Source organism: Staurois parvus, unplaced genomic scaffold (genome assembly GCF_062004578.1).
Source record: "Staurois parvus isolate SC_StPar_1 unplaced genomic scaffold, SC_StPar_1.0 ptg000315l, whole genome shotgun sequence".
Classification (NCBI taxonomy): Eukaryota; Metazoa; Chordata; class Amphibia; order Anura; family Ranidae; genus Staurois; species Staurois parvus.
In genome coordinates this window covers 336,843-350,897 of record NW_028318111.1, presented here as the reverse complement: position 1 = coordinate 350,897, position 14,055 = coordinate 336,843, and the positions used below count along the sequence as shown (strand labels likewise).

The 14,055-nt window shown below is 45.3% G+C and overlaps 1 protein-coding gene across 3 annotated transcripts in view; it reads left to right on the top strand.

Annotated features, from left to right (window-relative positions):
* TTLL4 (tubulin tyrosine ligase like 4) overlaps positions 1-11,602 on the top strand; it is a 99,065-nt gene extending 87,463 nt beyond the window's left edge. For 2 of the 3 annotated variants that reach the window (XM_089683565.1, XM_089683564.1), the window contains one exon: positions 8,746-11,602. In XM_089683565.1, coding sequence (XP_089539691.1) covers positions 8,746-8,881 — 136 coding nt within the window. In that variant the 3' untranslated portion in view covers positions 8,882-11,602. The remainder of the gene's footprint in view (positions 1-8,745) is intronic. The other variant, XM_089683566.1, reaches the window with a different exon arrangement.
* The last annotated feature ends 2,453 nt before the right edge of the window (positions 11,603-14,055 follow it).

Here is a 14,055-nt window from a genome sequence, read left to right as displayed (position 1 = left end):
GATTTGATTTATATTTGTAGTATATCGGGAGTGCGACATGTAGAGTTTTTTTATGTTTTATATACACACAGTATGAGAATGTGATATTGTCAGCGATCCTTTTTCAACTCTTATTAGTGGCTCGCAAGTAATTAACAAATTTTATTGTGTAACAATAAAAACCGGACAGGTGTTCCAATCCCTCTCCACTCTATCCAAAGCTAAAAAAAAAAGTTTAGCCTTTAGTTATACTTAAATATTTTTGACTCATCAGTCAGCTAGATGTTTCAAATGTGCTGCTTGGAGTTTTTGTCGTTGGGGACTCCTAAGTCTACCGGGTTTTTAGACAGCCGAAGAGTGGTTAAAGGATAAGTTCTCCTTTTGTAACATCACGTTACATCCATTTTCAGGGTGTAACATGTTACAATTGTACTTGCCTTACTGGCAATAGATCTTGATATAAATAGTCATCTAATTGTCCTTAATAGGCGTGATTAATACTTCCAAAATATGAAGGATTGCACAATTTTAGTTTGTGAAGCGTAGCCTGGCAAAGGGTGGGGGAGGAGATTCAGAGGGAGTAATATTCTTTTATTCCATTTGATGATGAAACCTAATGTTGGTATACAAGCTGTTCTCTTGTGAGGGTGATATTGACTGATTTCTCCATTTCTCTACTTTGTTTGCAAAAGTTTGGAGACCCCTGATCTAGTGTATTTAATAGACTTATAATTGGGTCTAGTGATATTGTAATCTGGTTTGTTGAGGAGAAACCAAATAAAATTTATACCGCTTAACCACTTCAAGTCCAGACACTTTTACCCCCTTCTTGTCCAGGGCAGTTTTCAGCTTTCAGTGCTATCATACTTTGAATGGTCATGCAACACTGTACCCATATGAATTTTTTGAGACAGATAAAACTTTATTTTGGTGGTATTAATTCAGATCTGAGTTTCTCTGCAGTGACATCAAAATAGTTTTTCCGGCACATGGTAAGTTCTTTGTAAAATAAACAGCTTCATGAGTTTGTTAGGGATAGTATTGGAATTGTAGACATAGCTTGTTCCCATAGCTCTTCTGTGAGGATATAGTCTTCCTCCCATCCTTTTCTAGCAGGCAGCCTAGTCTGTTTCTACATTTCATAGTGTAACATAGTATATAATTGAGAGAGAAGTCCTTTTTTGGACTGCGTTTGAGTCCAATAAGCCAACAGTGGGATGTGTGTTAGTAACAAACTGTGCATGTGTGCCTGAGCTGTCAAGGCACGTCTGAGCTGTAGGTGTTGGAAGAATCTAGTCTGTGGTAGACCAAATTCCTCCTAAAATGTCTGAAACATTGCAATCCACCACCCACTCTGACGGTAATATCCTTGATCTTGTCTTCTCCAACCGCTGCGCTCCCCACAACCTCACTAACACCCCCTTCCCTCTCTCTGACCACAACCTGATTACCTTCTCTACCTCCTTGTCCTCCAACGCCTACCCCTCCAAATGTCACACTACTACCAGCCGTAACCTCCGCAACCTTAACCCTGCCCCCCTCCACTCTGCAGCTGATCAACTCCATGACAGCATCCTCCCCCTGTCCTGCCCCGACTTGGGCATGACCGCCTACAACAACGCGCTCTCAACAGCCCTTGACTCACTAGCGCCTTTAACCACACGCAACATCAGACCCGACCGCTCCAGCCCTGGCAGACTGATCACACCAAAACCCTCAAACGACACAGTCGTGCCCTGGAGCGACTATGGCGCAAAACCAAATCCCAACAAGCCTTCACCCGCTACAAATCTGCCTTCCACACCTACACCTCCTCCCTCCATGCTGCCAAACAAGCCTACTTCCTGACCCTCATCAAGACCCTCTCCTCCAATCCTCGCCGACTCTTCTCCACCTTCAACTCTCTACTCTCGCCACCCCCACCTCCACCCAGCACCTCACTCACTGCCCTTGAGATTGCCAATCACTTCAAAAACAAGATTGACACAATTCGCAAGGACATTGCCGCAATTCACACGCCCTCTCAACTTGTCCCCTCTCACACAGCTACCCCCTCATCCCCCCTCCCCCTCGACATAACCCGCAGGGACTTCATCGCTGCTCAAACTCCCTCCAACCCCCTTCCCCCTCACTCAGCTACCCCCTCATCACCCCTCTCCCACAGCCCCACCACTGCTCTGACCTCCTCTTCCACCCCACCCTACATTCCTCATACTGAAGCTCCCCCAACACTCCACACCTTTAACCTTACTACCATCGAGGAAGTCTCCAAGATCCTTTCTGATGCCCGCCTCACCACCTGCCCCATCAACCCTATCCCCTCACAACTCCTACGACCTCCCTCCATCCTCCGCTCCCTCACCCACATCTTCAATCTCTCCCTCTCCTCTGGCACTTTCCCCTCCCCTCTGAAACATGCACACATCACCCCTATACTTAAAAAGCCCTCCCTGGACCCCAATGACCCGAACAACCTCAGACCCATCTCCCTGCTCCCATTTACATCTAAACTCGAGCACCTAGTCTACACCCGCCTATGCTCTCACCTTAACGACAACAACCTCCTCGATCCCCTACAGTCCGGCTTCCGTCCCCTACACTCCACCGAAACTGCCTTACTCAAAATCTCCAATTACCTGCTAACCGCCAAAGCTAATGGCCACTATTCAGTGCTCCTACTCCTTGACCTCTCTGCGGCCTTCGACACAGTCGACCACCCCCTCCTCCTCAAAAAACTACACTCCCTTGGCCTCAGAGATTCTGCTCTCTCCTGGCTCTCATCCTACCTGTCACAACGCTCCTTCAGCGTTACCTATAATGCTACCACCTCCCCCTCACTCCCCCTCTCTGTTGGGGTCCCTCAAGGCTCTGTCCTCGGGCCTCTTCTCCATCTACACCTCCTCCCTTGGCCAACTCATACACTCTCACAGCTTCAACTACCACCTCTATGCCGACGACACACAAATCTATCTCTCAACCCCCCACCTAACCCCCTCGGTCTCCGCCCGAATCACACACCTGCTGAGCGACATATCAGACTGGATGTCGCTCCACTTCCTTAAACTGAACCTCTCCAAAACCGAGTTTCTTGTCTTCCCCCCAGCCCGGACACCACCCCCCATTCACTTCTCTATCACATCGAATAACGCTACCATCAAACCCGCCCCGCAGGCCAGAGTACTTGGTGTCATTCTGGACTCCAACCTATCCTTCCAGCCCCAAGTCCAATCTTTAACTAACTCGTGCAGACTCCACCTCTGCAACATCGCCAAAATCCGCACGTTCCTATCTCCAGAAACCACTAAACAGCTCATCCACTCCCTCATCATATCACGACTCGACTACTGCAACTCCCTCCTCACTGGCCTGCCTCACCACAGGCTATCCCCGCTTCAGTCCATCCTGAATACGGCTGCCAGACTCATTCACCTTTCCAACCGCTCTCTCTGCCACCCCCCTCTGCCAATCCCTCCACTGGCTTCCGATTGCGCAACGGATCAAATTCAAAATCCTAACGCTGACGTACAAAGCTGCCCACCATACTGCCCCGAACTACATCACTGACCTAATATCCAAGTACCGCCCAGCACGCACTCTCCGCTCCTCACAAGACCTCCTTCTCTCTAGTTCCCTGGTCTCCTCCTCCCATGCCCGCCTCCAGGACTTCTCCAGGGTGTCACCCATCCTCTGGAACTCCCTTCCCCAACCCATCAGATTATCCCCTACTCTCCTCTCCTTTAGGCGCACCCTGAAAACCCATCTCTTCAGGGAAGCCTACCCCACCCCCTGCTAACTTGCCGACCTCTTCCACTCTTCCTACCACTCCATCCCCCACAGCTATCTCCTCCTGTGCCACCATCCCCTCCCTCCTAGATTGTAAGCTCCAAGGAGCAGGGCCCTCAATCCCCTCATGTTTTGAATTGTATTGTTATTCTGTCACATGTTCTGTCCCCCTTTGTAATGTACAGCGCTGAGCGAACTATTGGCGCTTTATAAATACTGTATAATAATAGTATAATTCGTTTAGAGTTGATGGATTTATCACACTTCCTCTATATACCAGAATTCAGACCCCTGCAACTTTTTTAAGTTCCCCACAGTTTAATGTAGTTCTAAAGGCTCCAGGTTTTTTTAAACCACCTGTGTGTAGCAGCCCCCCCCCCAACACTTACCTGAGCCCCATCCCGATCCAGCAATGTCTATGAGAGCCTCGGTTCTCTGGGGACTTTCACTCCTGATTGGCTGCTGTCAATCACAGCCAGTGAGCCAATCAAGAGTGGGGGCTCTGTGTGTGAATGGACACGCAGAGCCGCGGATTGGGAGCACACCTGCTCAGGTGCTCCCATAGCAAGCTGCTTGCTGTGGGGGCACCTGACAGGAGGGAGGGGCCAGGAGCGCCGCTGGGGGACCTGAGGACGATCCAGGCTACTCAGTCAAAACTCACTGCACAAAGCAGGTAAGAATGACATGTTTGTTATTAAAAAAAATCAAAAAATAAAACACTTTATTATCACTTTAAATTGCACCATAATGGATTATATTTGATATATCCCTTATATTTCATTGTATTCCATACTCTAGCTCAGGGGTCTCCAAACATTTTGAGGGCCAGTTTACTGTCCTTCAGACTTTAGATGAACCACACTGTGGCCTTCGGGAGTAGAAAATGCCGCAGCATCAGTTGGAGAAAACAATGTCCCATTGTTGGTGTCAGTGGGGGGAATTGCGAACCCATCATTGGTCTCATTGGTAGGAAGAGTGTCCCATCACTGGTGTGATTGGGAGGAACTGAGCCCCATCGTTTGTCATTGGGAGCTATAGTACCCCATCATTGGTAGGAAAATTCCCCCTTCATCGGTAGGAATAGAACACCATCATTGGTGGTAATAGTGCCCCATCATTTGTCAGTGGGAGGAATAGTGCCCCATCATTGTACCATTGGGAGGAATTGTGCCCCATCATTGGCATCATTGGGAGGAGTTGTGCCCCATCATTAGTGTAATCGGGCCTCATTGTTGGTGTCATTGGGAGGAACTATGCACCATTGTTGGTGAATGAAATAGTGCCCCAAGGGCTAGATAAAGGCACGCAAAACAAAATAACCATCAAAAGAAAGCTCTATTTGTGGTTAAAAAAAAAAAAATGACATGGCCACGCAATTACCAGATAAAGTAGTGCAGTATGGTATAGCAACAAAAGGCCTGGTCCTGAAGGGGGTAAACCTTCCAGGGTTCAAGTGGTTAAGCTGCAGGCAGCCCCCAGTTCCTATTTACATTCAAATTGTTTGCTGTGTTGACCACCCCCTAAGTTGGACTGCTTTTGGACATCCCAAAGGCTTAATTTATTTTGTTTCCCTCAATAGATAGAAAAGAGAATTTTTTTACTCCCCTTAAAACCCTTTTGTTGCAGTCCATTGAGTGACACACAAGTCCCACCCCTCTTGGAGTTTCTTGAAGGACACAGATTCCTCCCCTCTGTGTTTATGATCAGGTCCTTGATACTGCTTTGCTACAAAACTGAGGCATGCTACCAGTGGGAGGTGTTGTACGCTGGACTGGCCTTATAGTGTCTTTGCCTGTTTAGGTGGCACCATAATCAGAGGTTTTAATATTCTTCTTGTGCCCCTCATTGGGCTCAAAGAAAAGGACTTTAACCTCCCTGGCGGTATGATTATTTCAGATTTTTGGTGCTGAAAGCGGTACCATTATTTTGCATGGAAATATGTAGTTTTTTTAATTGTAGGCTGTAATATTTAGGAATAACTCACTGAAATCTGTCCGAAAAAGAGTCTATTAAACATCCCGGGTATGATAAAATTTGAAACACAAAATCATAAATTATAATTTAATAAATAATCATAAAAAATAATATAATACATTTAATTCAATAATATAATCAAACCGAAAACACTGAAATTTGAAATAGAGCGCCAAGTTCGCACATTGCTGAGCAAAGTCGCAAAATTGTTTTTAGTGTCTACGAATTTCCCCCACGAATCATTATCACTCAATTTTGCAAGTGGTTCTGATTTACTATCGCTGTTCTCTAGCCGGTCTAAAACCGCTTTTGACCTAAAGGGACACTTTTTGGACGCCATGGACGTTTCTCAGTTTCCAGGCAGAAAGAACAGTCAAAATGCAGGCAGGGCGCCGGACAAAGCACTCGGGACAAAATGTATGTGAAAAAGCAATGTGTTACTATGTAAAATTTGTTTTGAAAAAAAAGACATTTTTTAAAATTCTTAAATTTCCTGCCGCCGGCGGCGCCCGTATGTCCCGACGTCACAGGGACCGGAACACAGAAGCCGGATGCCGGCATCGGCCGGAGGAGATGGCCGGGGACGCTGCAGGGGACACATCGCGGGAGCGAAGGACAAGATAAGTGCTGCAGGGAATCCCTATGCAGTGCCGCATGGTAAGCCTGAGTGTAGCTCGGGGATACCGCTTTTGGTACTGACATTTTACCCCGAGCTACACTCGGGAATACCGCTAGGGGGGTTAATTTTCTATTTCATAATATCCACTGATGAACACAGAAATCCTGTTACTGCCCCCGTGGTTTTGGAATAGAATGCCTAGAATTTTGTAATGGGATGTCCAGCAATCTTATATAGGTGTAATTGTCAAGGGTTAGGCATGTAGTTTATGTGGTTGCAATTTTTGTAATACAAGCATACTGTAGATTCTGTGCTGGCACACTTTCCCTTTTTGTCTGTTTACTATATAACTTCACAGTAGTGAGGCTACTGGCTGTATTGTTTTTGGTTTTGTTAAAGATATATTTCTCTTATGTTCATTGACGAACACCGCATTGTCTTCATTATCCATGACCAAGCAGGGTTTTATAGCCCCACCTACAGGAGTAGCACACTAGGCAGAAAAAATTTGGCACCTCCTATGGGAATAAAACCCCTCTTTGCTATAGGCCTCCAGCCTTCCTAGTCACTATCACTGCGGCTCGGAAGGTATTGGAGTTGGTGACTTTGTCCTGTAATCTACCTTTTTTGATTATACACAAGGATAAGGTAAGGTGGTGCTTTGACTTCCCCCTCCTTTCCTGCCGAAAGTGATGTTGGATTTTCACTTATATGACAACATTCTTCCATCTCTATGTCCTCGGCCGTCGCACCCTAAGGAGGTGGTTCTGCACTCCCTGGATGTGGTTCACACGATTCGCGCATATCTTTCTGTGATGGCTGCTTTTCAGAGGTCTGATCTGTTTTTTGCGCTCACAGCCTTTCCGAAGAAAGGCTTGGCAAACTCCTCCGCCCCCATTTCTCGTTGGCTTCGGCAGGAGATTGTGCAGGCGTATGCCATTAAGGGGTGGGAACCTCCCTTCCCTGTTTTGGCGCACTCCACCAGGGCAGTTAGCGCCTCCTGGGCATTCCGACATCCGGCATCTGTTTCAAGTCTCCCTGGTTGTCTGGGCACTCATTTACTAAGTTCTATATAGTTGATGTGTTGGCATCTCCCAATGTTCGTTTTGGCTGCAAAGTTGCAGGTGGCTGTTTAGGCTTCCTGGGCACCCCTTGGGGTCTTTTGGAGTGTTGGCATGTTGCCCTGGATTTTTTATGTCCATTGATTGGACTGCCCACCCCTCATTATGGCATTGATTGGGGACATCCCTGCCTGGTCATGGAAAAAGAAGAAGACGACGCTGTGTCCGTTAATGAGCTTAAGAGAAATGTAATTTTTTGACAGTTGGGATGGTGTTCTTGGGGTCATAGGCAGCATTCCTCCTCCTCCAAACACGGCGAGTTGAGTTGATGCCAAAGAGTTTGATTTTGGTCTCATCTGACCACAGCACTTTCACCCAGTCCTCCTCTGCATCATTCAGATGTTCAATGGCAAACTTCAGACGGGCCTGGACATGTGCTTTCTTGAGCAGAGGGACCTTGTGGGCACTGCAGTCTTTCAATCCTTGTCAGCGTAGTGTGTTACCAATTGTTTTCTTGGTGACTGTGGTCTCAGCTGCCTGGAGATCATTGACAAGATCCTCACCTGTAGTTCTGGGATGATTCCTTACTGTTCTCATGATCATTGACACTCCACGAGGTGAGATCTTGCATGGTGCACCAGACCTAGGGAGACTGACACTTGTTTTGTGTTTCTTCCATTTGTGAATGATTGCACCAAGTGTTGTCACCTTCTCACCAAGCTGCTTGGCCATAGTTTGGTAGCCCAATCTAGCCTTGTGTAGGTCTACAATCTTGTCCCTGACATCCTTGGACAACTCTTTGGTCTTTGCCATGGTGGAGAGTTTGGAATCTGATTGATTGCTCCTGTGGACAGGTGTCTTTTATACAGGTAACCCCTTTAAGAGGCTGTTTCTAATCTCAGCTTGTTACCTGTATGAAAGACACCTGGGAGCCAGAAATCCTGCTAAATGATAGGGGATCAAATACTTATTTCCCTCATGAACATGCAAATCAGTCATCATTTGTTAGACATGCATTTCTGCTGAATTTTTTTGTTGCTATTCTGTCTCTCAGTGTTACAATACATCGAACATTCGATTTTTAGACCGATCATTTCTTTGTGAATGGGCAAACATTCAAAATCAGCAGGGGAGCAAATACTTATTTCCTTCACTGTACAAAGCGGAGCTCCTACTATTGGTTGCAAATATGTATACGAAATGTCAAACACGTGTAACAATATGCTACGTGCAAATATTACAAAAAAGGTGTTCAGTTGCATATTAGATATACATGGCAAATTAACTGTAGGAGTCATTTTTGATGTACTTCTTGTTCCCTTGTTGCAGTTCATTACTCATCTCTCCTGAGGAAAGGCCAGCATCCTTAAAGACCTCATCTTACCATCACCAGCCAGAGCTCCCAGAGAGAACACGGTTATGCCAATCGCTGTCTAATATGCCAGAGTCCACCTTGGTCACGTGATGAGGGTCTCTGCCATCAGCCCCGTCTCCTCTGACCTACACCGTCTACCTCAGTGGATAATGGGTTCGAGAAAGAGGAGCAGGAACAAGTGCTGGTTTACTGATGTGTTTCCACACAAGAATGCAATACTACGAGAAGGAAACTGCACCCCTCCAATATTACACAATTTATTTTTCTACACTGTTCCATGCTTAGAATAAAAGTGCCTGGAACCTCATTGTAGAGGAAGAGTCCTGAATAATTCTGCTTCTGTGTAATTGCACTGAGTACCCCAAAAGTGAGTTACAGTACGTGCGCCCCTACATAGTATTCTACTCCACAATATGCGGGGACCCTAAAATGATTCTGTAATGGAGGTTAAAAAAAAACAAAAACCTGTTGCAGGTAGGAAGCACAGGCTTCTAGAGGTACAGAAACCTGCAGCAGCCCTCTGATTCCACTTGTCACATCCAAATATTTGACAGTCAAGGTTTTGTCTCTTCTTAAGGGTCTGTGGGATTTTGTTTACTTCAAGTGGGATTTTCATTCTTACAAACATCTACAGGTATATTAAGCCTGCTTGAAGCAGGTCAACTGTAGGTAAGGAGGTCAATTGCAAGTCAAATGCACTTGTTGATGAATTCTGAGTGATCTCAGAAGTCTCAGCCTTGGTTCATATATATATATATATATATATATATACATACAAATTCTGATGCTATTTGAACTGCTCAGATTCGCATAACGTGAACTGAAATGTTTTTCTGCGGAATCCGTTTACATACAAGCGGGCCAGTCGCAGTGCGATTTTAAGGCCTCATGCACACAGGACATTTTTAAAACCACTTTTAGGGGGTTTTCTGCTTCCAAACGCCCCTCCATGTTAGCCTATGTATCCATGCACACATAGAGTAAACAGTGCAGCGCTAGAAGTATAATAAACAGTAAATGTTCAAAAAAATTATATTAAAAACAAAGTTCAGTGTAAACAGTCTGTGCGATTATAAAGTGCCAGGTGACTGGTAGACTCAATGGTGGTGCTCTGTGAGAAATACAGAATTGCGCACTCACCAGAAGTAAAATAATAATATGCGTTCTATATCACATCCAGAGGTATCCTCATCAGGTATAAGTCTGGTCAGGTTAGGTAATCCTCCCTCAAGATAGTAATCATCAAATGCCCAGGAGCCGGAATTATTCAGATCCAGGTAACCAGAGGTCCCTATTGGGGGATGGGTAGAAGGAGCTGCCTGCTTACAGGATGTCTTCCTCCTCTTGGTAGGGTAACTGGGCTCTGTGAATAAATACTCCTCACGTCGTACAGGAAGTTGTATCCAGCAATAGGTACAATGACACATGCACACATAGATGTTTAGTGGCATTTAGAGGCAGAAAAGAAACCCCACTGTCAGTGCATCCAGGAGCAGCAGTGCTTTGGCAGAAAAAAAAAACGCTTGACATGTGGGAACGCGTGTTAATGGCAGGCTTGTTTAGCGCATGTGCATTAATTAATTTCAGTGGCCAGAATAAATGACTATTTTGGCCACTGAAATGGAATTAACACCCAAACCCTTGATGCCTGTAAACGCGCCTACTCGTTTATAAAACCACTTTTTTCCGGCATCCTGTATTTTTTCTGCCAAAACACTGCTGCCAAGAGGAAGAGCGTTTTCAAAACGTCCTGTGTGCATGAGGCCTAAAAAAGGTCCTGTGCAATTTTCAGTGCAGTGTGGGTGCAATTACCAGCCTGATACACTAACAATTCGAATCGGAATCGCACCTTCCCCGCATGAACAAAATCACACTGCATCCCACACTGCATATATGTGAACCCAGGCTCAAACTGTTGCCAACGACACAAACCCAAAGCCCACTGACCCGGACCCTGTTCCCACCTACCAGTTATTCCAGTTGGCCTGTGGGGCTACCCATCAAAATGATGGGCCTATTGCAATGTGTGGGTCAGGGCTTAGTATGAAGCATTGATACTTCCTGGAAGTGTTCATTTTGCCTGTCCGAACGCTTGATATTTGGCTGTGACGAGAGGGTTTTGATTGTGGCTATAAAATACTCGTAGAGGGGGACATAAGTGCCTTCAAACCCTCTTGTCATAGATGAATGCCAAGTCGCACTGACAGGTAGCACTTCAACAGTTTGTAATGGTGCTTGCAAGCCCTTCTAGCCTCTTGCACATCCCTTTTGGTCAGGTAGTCTGCCCAACATAATGATGAGCCAGTAGAAATGTGTGGGGCCAGACACTACCGATAAGTGTCAGAGCTTTGCCTGAACCACCTAGCATATGGCTGTGACAGAAGGGGTAGTAGCAGTTTTTTTTCCCCTCTGTGACAGAGTATCTTTATAGTGTATCCTTAGCCAATTTTTTTTTTTGTAATGGATGGAGCAGAAAAGGGTTAGAATTCTGGGGCTTGTTGCTGGCAAAAGGGGTCTTCTCTCACTTTGAAGCAATGTCTTTTCATTTCCTTTTGTGTTCCCGGAAGAGGAAGTGTGGAGAAATCCCTTCAAAATGACATAGACAATGGGAAAAAAAAAAACAGGCTCCAACCCTTGCCTACCCTATCGAAATCTATAGATACACGCTAATCATATGCACACGATGACGTCAGGGAGCCTTAGCACAGGGTGTCTCACTAGAATTCAGCTGTTTGTCTGTTCTGCTGTTATGAGTGACAATTTTTTTTGCCAAAATAATATATATTAATAATAAAATGTTTGTAATATTAATTTCTTGTTCCTTTTAATTTCTTAAAAGACCAAGGAACGGAGATTATTCTCTGATGTTGCCCAGGCAGAAAAGGCATGCTAGATGTTTTGGCAAGTAATAATTCTTCTTACAGAAATTGTATGCATGTGACGGTCGTCCCAATTCTTGGCTTCTTTACCTTCTGACTCCGGCCAGTAACCCTCATGCAGGACATTCAGTTCAGACTTACCTGGCAGGCAGGCTCGTTTCAGGTAAGTGCTTGGCTATATAGTGAAAATGGGATTAGGATGGCAGTGATCGGATCTCCACCTGAACATGTAAGGAGAGGATTGTGATAGATACCGTTATTGGTAAAATAATATAGGTAAACAATGAGCGCTGGATGTGAATAAGAAAAGCAGCTAGCATGAAAGGTAAAAACCTCTGAAACCACCTATAAACCATATAAAATAAGCATGCAGCACTAGAAATGTATCAAAAACATGAAGCATATAAAACATATATGAAAAAAGTCCAACTATTGTCCGTATGATATAAATAACCGTATGGTGGTTATCCAATAACCTATAGTAGCAATCAAAGCACATAAGGTTGAATAAATAAAACGGATAAATATACTTAGTGAGGCCTTAATACAGGTAAACTTTGTGGAAAACGTTCAAAGTTGGCGTTTAAAAGTGCATAGGGTGAAGTGGAATTCAATCAAAATAAATCAGTGGAAATCTGTGATATTGGTGTCAAGATAAATGAGTGTAGATTGCACTAACCAGATAGCGCAAATCAATGCGCATTTGAGTACATTAGGACCAACTCCTGGTCATCAACATCTGGTTACTGGAACACCGGGTCATCTAGTGAGCATCAGTTGAATAAGCAGCACACCATCAGGGCATCCAGGCACCAGGAGTACACTCATGCAAACACCGGGGAGAGCCACACTTGTAGTGCAGAGTCACCAAGGATCTCCTTAGAAGGAAGGCTCATAATTGTACAGTATGAATGTATAGACGTTTATCCAAAAGCGGGTTTTGTACTTATTGGAGTCAATTCTCGGCCCAGCTTTACCGCCACCGAGACTTAGCCGCTCATCGCCGCCTGTGATGGGCGCGGCGTCAGACCCCCAAACTCGTGACCGAAGGACTAGCCAATCTAAAACCGCGATGTTACGTGCGTAACAATGCCACACCCAGCTGCACCCTGCACACCGATTTTCCAGCTAATTGGACCACAATTGACGTACCAGCAGCCTGAATGCGATTGTTACTGGTTCAGGTTAATTACGCAATTAACCCTTTACACTGCCACCACCTCCTTTTTATACAGAGAAAGAGGAAACTCGGCAATACACTAGGATGAGTGGTTAACCGTCAGTATCCCGCTATCTCTACAGACCGGTTATACAGAGGGTTAAATACTCATAGTAGCGCTCTTCAGCAGCAGGGATTCAGAAGTTACATTCAGGAGCTATAGAAACAGTTCAACACTTTTAGAAAGTAAGATTTATTACCAAAAAGGTCGAAAGGGTGCAGTAAAAATATTTACAGAAAGAAGATGTAACCAATATATATATATAAAAATACAGAGCACAACGGCAGAGCAAACAGATAACAGAAAGCAGTTTAGGTAAATAAGTACTTGCCAAATAAATGCCTGGGGTTAAGCAGTTTCAAGTCTGATGAGCTAAAAAGGGATTTCTGGTCTCGCACTCAGTTTCGTTGGTACAGTGTGATTATCCTTTGCTCTCGGTTTGCTAGATGGTAAAACGCCGAATGTCTTCACTTCTCTGACTACACACAAAACATAACAGCTTCTTTTTCCTACCCAAAATCAACTGGTATCTTCCTACAATGGACAAGCCAATACCTTTTTTGGCAAGAGGATTGTATAGACAGCCCCTTAGCAAGGTACGCTGAACGCATTCCTGAGGGAGAGGGGAAATCGGAGGAGAGAGACTGATTTGTTTTGGGGAGAGATACCAAAATGTAGATGCTTGGAGCAGAATGGATGATGGCGCCCATCTCTGTGTTCATGATTGTTACACCGCCTACTTCCCTCCCCGGGACGTCCCACCTCTCCTGAGCCCACCGCAGCGGGCTCAGGAGAGGTGGGACGTCCCCGGGAGGGAAGTAGGCGGCGCCGATAAGCGTCTGAGTCTAGGTGGCAGTGAAGTTGGGCCGAGAGTGGACTCCTATCAGTACAAAACCCGCTTTTGGATAAATGTCTATACAGTCATACAATTATGAGCCTTCCTTCTAAGGAGATCCTTGGTGACTCTGCACTACAAATGTGGTTCCCTCCGGTGTTTGCATGAGTGTACTCCTGGTGCCTGGATGCCCTGATGGTGTGCTGCTTATCCAACTGATGCTCACTAGATGACCCGGTGTTCTAGTAACCAGATGTTGATGACCAGGAGTTGGTCCTAATGTACTCAAATGCGCATTGATTTGCACTATCTGGTTAGTGCAATCTACAC